The following is a 10612-nucleotide window of genomic DNA, read 5'->3' on the forward strand; positions in this document are numbered from 1 at the left end:
GTGATGAGTCTCACAGACCGTGCCAAAAACACTGCTACTCCCTTGTATACCTATCAATAAAAACCCCCAGTCGGCCATATTCTGGGCTCCAGTCCTCTGAGACTGAGAGACCCCTGGCCTTCGGAGAGATTTAACTGCATTAAGTCTCTGTTTGTTTCTTTCTTAAAAACTTAACCCAAACCGCCCCTTCTCGCACCCTCACTGCCCGTGTTGCACTGGACACGACAGAGCTTTATTTAAGATAAAGTACTTTATGAACTCTTACTGACACTTCCAATTCAAGCCCAGGGTTTACTTAACTTTATCAGTCTTACACCTGTATTCTTTCTAATCACGTCAACCAGAAGTGACAGATCTTCCTTTGAATTATACCAGTCTCTTCAACAACTTTTATGGCAATCAACATATAATCTTTGATTTATTGATATTTTTGTATATATCTTATCCTCCCTACCAAGTGGTAAGCAATTTGAGGCCAGAATTCACATCTTTTTACTCTTTTTTTAAGAGTAAAAAGATAAAAATTATAAAGATAAAATTCCTAGAGTGCTAGTGTATTTCCTGACACATAAATTTCCTTTCTCTTTGTATTCCTCAAAATATGGAATTATACATATACTAAAAGTCAATATAGCATTGTTAAATGAAATACAAATATAGATTTAACTCAACTTTTCAGATATAAAGTACCAGAAACTAATTTTAGTGGCAATTAGGTTAAAGATATCAAAGTTGTTTGAAATAAGTTTTATTTCACAGATATAAAACAATTTTGAACATTTACAACTTGTACAAAGACTGGTAGCTTTTGTATTTTAAAAAGTGCTATTCTAAGAGAATAGAAAAAATTAAAGGCCACAGTGATATTCTAAATTATAGTTTCAGGGAATGGGAATACGAAGACAGTATTCTATTCAACTACAAAATCCTGCTCACATCTTTGATTGAAGGAAAAAATGAATAATACTGGACTGAAAAACAGTGTGAAATCACACTTTGGTCTGTAAACATGTTTAGCTTCGTTTTTCATTCAGATGTATACCTAAAAATTATATGTCACTAAAACGAACCATTCAAAGGTATAATAAAAAAGAGGTAGGGAATGAAAATTAAAGAATTTATTTTGGTAGTTCTTCAATAATGATGCGAGACACTGAGTTCCATCCAGTAGAGGCATCTCCTTTGGGGTAATCGGAACAAGTGCCAACCCAGATAGCAACATCCACCAATCCGGCACCAATTCCTTCACAAAGTCCTTCCACTGCAAAACAAAGATGAAAGGTACATCTTTCTTTAGAAAGCAAAAACCTTTAGCTAAATTGTATTACTCTAGCAAGCTAGATAATAAATCTATTTAATGTAAAGTGAATTAAAAATTCTAATAGTTGATGAGGGTTTCATAGAGATAAATTCTCTTTTTATTAGCATATACATATTTTAAAAGACAAACACATATCCATTCTATAACATAAGCTTAACAGGCAGTTTCTTACGGGTTTTTAACATAATACCAGAATTTGTTTAGTTACAGAGATGACCTAAAACAAAAAAGCAATTTATTTGACTAAATGAAGCCAACACTATTAAAAGCCAAGACTTTATTTGATATGCAAGTCTTTTTTTTAAAAAAGCCCTTCCCAACACTTACCTGCACACTTGATGATATTCAAGTAGAAGAAAGAACTTTTATAACATTAATTCGAGCATAATCATTATAGCAGTCCTTCAACCTGTGAATCTCATCTTACACAGAATTTCCTCAGTGAAAAAACAAATAAACAAACAACTCTGCCTTTCCTCTTACGCTATATAAATATATATTTTTGCTCAGAATCTCTGGACTTTCACATACTAATACACAGCTTGCATTTCATCTTACCAAGGTTCTTCTCTTACATTAAAAAAAAAATCTTCCCCCAGTGCTCATTTTAATAGGCAAAAAGATATAGCCCCTTTGATGTCTGTGTAAGGTGGAAAAGGAACCAGAAGTTACAGAGTCTTCAAGAAAATGAGTCCTGACATATAAGTAGTTTAGGATGACATCATGTGACAGGCCAGCTTTCCTATTTGGAAAGTCAGTGCATTCCAGCTAAGCCTCAGGGATGTAGGCCTGTAGCAATCCTGAGGCAAGTCCCTCAGAATCCAGGGACCTGGCTCTAATGCAGGCCCCTTTCAAAGCTAGGAGAACTAACCAGTGTGCCCAGTCCCATTTAATCTAGTATCCTCAGCACCACGCCAGGTGAGAATGCCCAGAAACCCTCCTGTTTTCCCAAGGTCTTGACATCCATGGCCTAGAAACTTGTTCACTTCACCCTATAGGATGTCAAACAAACTGTTCTAGCATCAGCCTCCCACAGGAAGAGTCAAATGGTCATGGCATATAGTCTTTAACAAATGAAAAAAATGTTTTTTGAATGAATGAACATTTTTGCTGTAATAGCGTACAGTATTGCGGCTTACGAAGCACCTGAAATATGTTGGATTAGGGGTTCTCAACCTATTTTCTTCCTGGACCCAGGCAATAAAATGGCATTCAAATGTTTTTCAAACTCCCACGGGCATATCCAAAGCTTTAAGTCATCCTCTGATTTGCTAACATAAGTGCATCTCCTTTCCTTTCCCTCAAGAAAGAGTATCGGTGTGCAAGGGAAAGTGATTTTATTGTGGAGGTAACCTTCAATTCATCTTAACACAAAAGTTGTTATGAATAACAAATTGCTTCTGACATTCCACCCACCTGACCACACCAAATGAGATTTCACACCATGGTTGGGAAATGCCACGTTAAATAATTTAGAAAGTATATACATGTATAGGTTACAGTTTCTGGGCTGAGGGCTTACACTATAGCAAGATATTAACACATACAGCTTACAGATAATAGAGTAAGTTGATTATATCTACTACTATCTAAACATGTATCACTTCCTAATCAAATTTTAATTTTATATCTGTATTTTTCTTATTTTAGAGACTGCTTCTCAGAGGGAAAGTACATCTTCCTTTCCAGCACATATAGCTAAGGACTTTGTGATGAGGCCCTTTAATCTGATCAAAGAAAGAGAGGGCTAGGGAGACAAGAGGGCAGGGATCTGGTTTCTGCTCTCCTGAACACTGATTCTGCTGTCCTCGGTAAGACACTTTAATTCCTTACGCTTTCTCTATGTGCAAAGAGAGGGGCTTAAAATATCTTTTTTACATCTTGAGAACATTGTGGAGATTTGAGGAAGCATGTGGAAGGGATGCTCTTGATTTCTTAAGGATAAATGTGCTATATTAGTTTTTGAGTTAAGTATCTGACTTGGATTCCCAAAGAGTGCTATAATATAATTTCCTCTGGTTAATAGTGGAGGGATCTCTCCTCTTCCTTTGGCCATTTTTAAGTACAAAATTAGTGAGAAATCCCTTCAAGCAATCAGGGAAATGAAACCAGCAATATATACATCTTGTCATTCGCCCAGCCTGTGCTGTCATGGTGTGCCACCTCATAGCTACTCAAGAAACCAAAATGGCGGGCCGCCAAATATCGATAGTGGTGTGTCTGGATGATGACATTAATAGGTAACTTTCCCCCTTCTACTTTCTGATATCTTCTGAGCTTTCTTTAATGAACCTTAAAACAAAACAATATGTTTTTTTCTTATAGCTTAACTGACCACTGGTCTAATTGAATGTCTTTTCTCTCATACTAGGTAGAGACAAACAAAGAAAGCAGGAATAATGTAGAAATGTTCTCTTTTACAAATTCAGCAGACTTCATCTATTCTTTTAAAGGATAAGGCAGAGAAATTGGTCTCCTTATCAATTTAAGCTAGAGGTTGTCAACCTTCGCTGAACATTAGAACAACCAGGAGGGAGTCTGGAAGTCCCATTGCCTAGGGAGTACCAGACCCATTAAGTTACTCTCCCTGGAGGGGTGGTACTCAAGCATGCATGGGGATTTTTCTAAGTTCCCCAGTTTAGTCCAATGTGTAGCCAGTGCTGAAAACCACTGCTCTATGGCTGTTTTTCCATTTCATCTAACTTAGTGATTTTCAACCTTGGGGATTTTTAAAAAAGATATGGTCTTACCCCTAAAGATTCTGATTTAGTTGGTCAGAAATGGGACCCAGGTGTCCACATATTTTTTAAAGATCCATTTCAGGATATTCTGAAATGCAACCAGGGTGGAGCATTATGAGCTGAAAACTTGCTGTAGGTCTCTTACTAACAGCCTCATGACCTGACATAATAGTGGACTCAAAACAAATCTTTCGTCTCTAAAAATCTGAGACCCATCCTGCAATGCCACTATTCTACGTACCAGAAGAAGTGCGATGAATATTAATTGTTGAATTCAGTTCAGGACTTCCTTGGTCCAAATAAATTATGGCTTCAATGGGAAGAGGTCCTGAACATTCAGCTCCATTGAATGTGAAATACCAACGTTGACAGCAGGCGCTTCTGCACTTCAACCGAAGTGAGCCACTGAACAGAACTCTTAGAGCACTGTTCGAACGCATCTTAGTAAATGTACACTCCTGTCACAAAAATAGAAATAGGGTTTAATGTGCATTTTCAACTTTAATTAAAAAGATGCCTTCAAACTGTATTGTGAATTTTATTTAACTATCCTTTTCCCAAAACCACATTTAACTTTTATATATAGAGAAAGATGTTCTCCAAGATAGATGAGACTGTGATGTTAGGAACTCTAAAAAAAAATCAAATTATGGCATTCTTGGAATTATTCACACCATTGAAGTTGTCTTTCATTTTTACCCAAAACAGCTAGCTTTCAGTATGTAGACCAAACCAATCTACATATTTACTTTTTTTCATTCCAAAAATATATTGTGGGTATGGAATCATGTACAGAGTTGATCAACAAATGAAAGGCTTAGGAATAGTAGGAACTTCTTCAACTCTATGCCATCCAGCGGGTTTGCCACGTACTTTTAAAGCAAACACTGATCAAAGTGACTGAGTCATTAATCAAAATGCATTGCCAGACAGGCTATTTTGAGTAAATTTCCCCCTAAATGTTGCAGAACAATTTAAAATGGTCACTGTAGTCCAAATTGTCACTCTTGTCCATTCCACTTCTCTTAGGCTGAGCAATTTTAAGTTGGGCCAGCTACCCCAGAATAAAGACAAATACTAATGGATTTCTCACTTCCAGATAGTAATTCCATGTAGTAATTTCTTAGAAGGTTCTTCCCACCCTTATGTCTGAAGCCACAGCAGAATTTCTTAGACTATTTTAAATTTACATTAGGATAAGATGGGAAAGTTGCTTACTGTCCAATCTTGTGGACACTGACACGTACGCTCACCTTTTTTGTTTGGATTACAAAAAAAAAAGTAAGTTATTTGAGGTATTAGGGTTAAAATAATATGGTGATTTTTTTGTCTTAGAAATTAGAAATACCTTTATAAAATTCATGTCATCAATTTTTTCTCATTAATTTTAAGTTACTGTCACATGGTACCTACTCCTTAATTTTTTAAAGTCTTTGGTAAAAATAAACAAAATAAAATCTCACCTTAATTAACACTCAACTATGAAAACCCTTAAGTTTTGCTTCAACTTTAAAACAATTCAGGTTTTACTTACTGCAATTTTTCCAAGATCTATGCCATAATTCAGTGAACTCCATGAGCACTGCTTGTAGTTAGGTGTCCAAGACTCCTCAAAGGTTTCCCTCAGGCATTCCCCCTTTTCTCCTTTGAATCCATCCCGACCTGGGATCCCAGGAGTACCAGGAATACCATTGGCCCCAGGGCTCCCATCTCGACCAGGTACTCCTGCAGGCCCTTGTAAGCACATTCCATTATACTAGTGGAAAAAGGAAAGGGAGAAAATCTTGTACCACTTAAAATTCAAAGACTCACTCTGATTAGATTTCCATTTATTTTGAGCCCTTGGAATCAAGAATCCTTTCATACCACTTGTTCATGTTCTCGATGAGTTATTACAGAGCAATGCTTTTAAAGTTATTTCTAAAATATTGCGGCCTTTTTCCTGTTCTTTTTATTTCACAGACTTTATACACATTCACACACAAATCAAAGACAAAATGTTTTCATTTACCTGCTTTTTTCTACTGCTATTAAAAGCATACATCATTTTTAAATGGCTGTATTCCAAGGTGGACATTATTTGATATACTGCTTTTTCCTTCTAACTCTATATGTCGCAAAGGGACTTGGAATTCTACTTTTACAATTTTATGCAAACAGTGCACTATTTTGGGATATTTAGGTTATTTCTATTTTTTTCTATCAATATTATTGTAACGAAAATCTTTATCCATATAGCTTTTTTCCTTTTGAATTATTTCTCTAAAATAAATTCCGAGAGATATAATTACAAAATAAAATCTTAACAGTCAATCATCATCTTACACTGGCAATATTTCTAAGTTGGATATACATATCCCCTGCTTCTCCTGCCTAATTTTATGTGGAGAACGTTAACACTTCTGATCTCCAACCCCACTCCTCCTCCCTGACAGGGATTAAATGACCTCTTTGCAGGTGACCGTTAGCTTTCAACAGGGTAGCGGTAATCTATCACATGTCTTAAGTGCTAGGATTTTCTCTGTTTTTGTTTGGGGTGGGGGGTGGCAGTGGCAGTATCATATTAAACTTAAACAGCATTGATTCTAGAGCCAGATTCTCCCTATTAGCAATGTGAGATAGAGTAAGCTGGTAAACATGGCAGTATCTGTTTCCCTACCTGTAAAATGGGGAAAGTAATAAGGATTCTTACCTTCCAGGGTTTGTATGAGATGTGAGATAATATATAAAATGTGCTTAGAACAGTGCCTGGCACACAGTAAACACTGCATATGCCAAACATGATTATTCTGTTTGTCAGCGACCCTGGGCAAGTGTGTCCACTCCCCTGGGTGGACATTACCAGGGCCTAGATCTGGAGAAGAGAGCATCATTAAACATGCCAGTTAACACACATAAGCCACACACACCAGTGTAGTTGGATTGGTGGTAAAGGTGGTATTTTGATCTCCATCTATCAAATTCCTAAATTGGTCCACTTATTAGACCCTCCAAATTCCAAACCTAACTTAAATTTTTATTTTAACATTCCCCCATTTGTGTAGATTGTCCAATACTATCATTCTATATAAATATACTGTCCAATGAGAACAAAAAGACAAGTTCCCTTTCATATTAAAATAACTTCGAAGCTTATCTTTTAATTTCACCATCTGGGATTAGACATGCTCATATTATAAAATCCAATAATGACACTGCCTCAGCAGGATCCTTATGTCTCTAATGTTGGCCAATTGATTTGCTTCTCACATTACCAATTTGATCTTTGTTTTAATAAATGATTTTTGTGACTTTGACCACTGCTACTTTCCTGATTGTAATGGAGGGAAAAAGACACAGTTATTTATTTACTGACAGAGAAACAGTAAGAAAAATAACAAAATTGCAAAAGTATTAGAAGATATGCTAAAGTATAAAATATTCTAAGATAGTCTAGTTTTAGACTTAATTTTCATTTTAGTAATTTCATTCACTTACACTAGCTGATACATGCAATGTTTGGACATAGATTTCAGGTGGAAAGGGAGAAACAATAAGACTTCTGGTATTCTTTGATTTCTTCACTATCATTCCCCTCAGGACAAGATGCTACACAAAGTTTCATTTTCCTATATAACAGTAGTTCTCGACTGGGGACAATTTTGTCCCACAGGGGACACTGAAAATGTCTGCAGACATTTTCGGTTGTCACACCTTGGGAGAAGGAGACTGCTACTGGCATCTAGTGAGTGGAGGCCAGGGTTGCTGCTAAATATGCTACAATACACAGTACAGTCCCCACAGCAAAGAATTATTAGGCCCAAAATGTCAATAGTGTCGTAGTTAGAACTTTTATTCAGTTTTTTCATCTAAAAACTGCATTTCAGAGACCACATAATTTTATGGAATTTGGTTCCACAGGTATTACATCTGTGTTCTTCTTTCACTTAAAAATGCTAACAGCACATGCTTAGTACTTGCCAGGTAAGAGGCTGGATAACTGTCTGTAGAAGGAACCCCTGTTTTTTTCACTGGCCACTAGGGGGCAGAGCTTGCTGGAAGCTTGAAAGAAATGCTTTGAAAGATCCTGTACAAAGAAGTTGCTTTACAGAATCTGTTGAAGCCTTCTTAACGACTATGTGGGGTTTTTTTCCCCCTAGCAAAACCAAAGTCCGAACTACAGGATGCACCTGAGCCTGGCTGCATAGTAAGCTTTTCCAAGCTGGGCTAGAGTTGTGGGAAACCACAGGTACTGTAAATTCTTGGAGGGAAAGAAAAAAATTGCTAGCTTTCTTTATGGGAAAGGGGTATTTTGTGTATCATAGCTACAATTTTACAAATGCAAACTGCACATAAACCACATTCATTTGGTACAGTTTTTTTTATTTTTTTATTTTATTTTATTTTTTTAACAATTTAGACACTTAAAATAGAACTGTAGCCCTGAACACATAGTCTGCTTTGTGGAGCAAAATTACATAGCGCAGTACCAAAAAGTGCTCTGTCAAATGGCAGGAATTTTTTCCAGAGCTTTTGAATCTGCCTTACAACTAGCCGCCAGGGAGCTTGGCTTATTAGCTCAGTTTACAATGTCAGCTTAACAAATTCGAAACAGTTGGGTTCTTTGGTTTGTTTGTTTTTTAAACAAAAAATGCCTCCTCTCTATGTCCTGCAATGCCTGTACGCCATATTTGTCTGCAGTTGGCTTATGAATGAAGATATGTGTCAAGGAATATGATAGTTGTGAAAGGATCACTCTTGCCCTCCATTGGGTTTGTTGACTTTTAGAGGGAAAGAGTTTTAAGTCAACAGACCTTCCCATAGATTAGCCCCTCAGAAAGCACTTGGGCTATTTATTTGCTCTTCTGGAAACTGTGTTCTCCCTCAGCTCAATTGTAATGCCTCCTACCTGGTCGTCACAGGCTGAAGACCCACGGTGTCTTGAAGGACTGACTGTCTTTTTAATCTAACGTGAGCAATGAAATGAGCCCTTGAAGGCTCAATGCTGGGCCCCTTCGTTTCCCCTTCTGACCTTAAACCTTCTGAACCATTCCTGGCCCCAGCTGTGGTCGTCCAACAAAGTAAATTGCAGCCCATACTCCCTAGGAAGATGACCCAACATGACTCATAGTCTTCAAGTTACAAAGAGTTGGACAGAGGCTTTGTGAGGGTTGTTATTCTCTCTTGCAAGCAGACGTGGCCACCGGCCCCAACAAAGGACACGTTGCATATCCCTGGCCCAGCCCACCCAGGTGATTATCCAGTCCAGTGTCTCCCAGGCAAATCTCAGGTCAACGCTTTAACCTACCCAAGCTCTTCACTGCACTCTCATTGCCGCTCTAACCCTCCTCATCATCCCAGGGTGGGCCTCAGAGGCCAGAAAAATAATAATTGGGCGACTCCCTGTTCTTAGGGGTATCCTACCTAACCCAGGTGTCATCTCCGCCGCGCGATGGCCCTCTCATTTTGGCCTTCCCTTGGAGTCCCAGAACTCCACTACACCTACAGCTCAGGCCCTTCTTTACACGTAGACTGGGACAAAGCGGGACACCTAGGCGCACCCAAGTAAGACACATCACTCAGCTGTGCAGACCGCCCTCCACCCCCCACCCACCCACACATCCGCCCCCCCCATGACTGCCCCCACCCCCCCACCACACACACACAACGGCTGGACTGACGCCCTGCCCGCGCTGCCGGCGGCTCTGTCCCGCCCGGCTCCCCGCACTCACCAGGTCCACCACCTCCCTCTGCCGGAGCAGCGCCTTTTGCTTCGCCTTGGGGATCTCGGAGGCGCTCGACGGCGCCCGCAGCTGCAGCAGCAGGAGCAGCAGGAGGCCGAGGAGCCGCTGAGCCGAGGCTGCGGCGGGGCTGTGAAGGCGCATGGCGCGCGGCGGCCCCGAGACGCGCGGAGCAGGAGCAGGACCAGTAGACCCGGAGCCCGGACGTGATCAGAGTCTGGCCCCACCACTCTTCGAGGCCGGCGCAGGCTGCATCAATGCGCCTTTCACCCGCGCACCACCCTCCCTCCCCCTTTCCCTCCCGCCCCCCTGGACACCCGGAGTTTCCATCCGGTAACAGGCCGGAGCCCCCACCCCGACCCCGACGTGGGGCGGGCCGAGAGCCGGGCCCGCCTCCTGCTGCGGCAGCTGCTAATTCCTCCCGGACCCTCGCGGGGCTGTACAGACCGCATGGAGAAGCCTCCTGTAGAGTCCAAGCGGAGTGGCGGTTCTCAGGGACCCACGGGTGGAGACTTCGAAGACGGTAGTGGAAATTGCACCGCCTAAGTAACAGTGTAGAGGCAGGGTCTTCACCTGGGCCCAGGGACCACCTTCAACGGTTGTCTAACGCTGGCATCTTCTGCAAGCTCTTTTTAGAAGAGATATTTTTGGAGAAAGAACCCAAGGTACCATTAGGTTCTCCCAGGGCCCATGACCCAAATGATTAGGAACCGCTGTGTAATAAGTGATAACACTAAGCTCCAGGAACTAAACAAAGCCTTTTACGCATACTCTGTCATCCCTGGCAGTGGGGGTGGGGTGGGGGTGGTAGTGAGGGGTGCGAGGGGGGG

General features: G+C 40.3%; 1 protein-coding gene across 1 annotated transcript; it reads right to left on the minus strand.

Annotated features, from left to right (window-relative positions):
- Positions 1–1103: 1103 nt before the first annotated feature.
- Positions 1104–10061, minus strand: CTHRC1 (collagen triple helix repeat containing 1). The gene is made up of 4 exons (XM_074316313.1): positions 9774–10061; positions 5597–5818; positions 4304–4520; positions 1104–1261 (listed from the first exon to the last, which is right to left on the minus strand). The coding sequence occupies exons 1-4, from the start codon at positions 9924–9926 to the stop codon at positions 1119–1121; spliced, it is 735 nt and encodes a 244-aa protein (XP_074172414.1). The 5' UTR covers positions 9927–10061; the 3' UTR covers positions 1104–1118.
- Between the last annotated feature and the right edge of the window lie 551 nt (positions 10062–10612).

Source organism: Rhinolophus sinicus, linkage group LG12 (genome assembly GCF_036562045.2).
Source record: "Rhinolophus sinicus isolate RSC01 linkage group LG12, ASM3656204v1, whole genome shotgun sequence".
Lineage (NCBI taxonomy): Eukaryota > Metazoa > Chordata > Mammalia > Chiroptera > Rhinolophidae > Rhinolophus > Rhinolophus sinicus.

Coding starts and splice junctions, on each gene's coding strand:
- CTHRC1 (XM_074316313.1), bottom strand. CDS start 9,926: ATGCGCCTTCACAGCCCCGCCGCAGCCTCGGCTCAGCGGCTCCTCGGC. Junction 4,521..5,596: donor TAGATCTTGGAAAAATTGCA/GTAAGTAAAACC, acceptor TTTTTGTGACAG/GAGTGTACATTTACTAAGAT. Junction 1,262..4,303: donor TATTCATCGCACTTCTTCTG/GTACGTAGAATA, acceptor TTTGTTTTGCAG/TGGAAGGACTTTGTGAAGGA.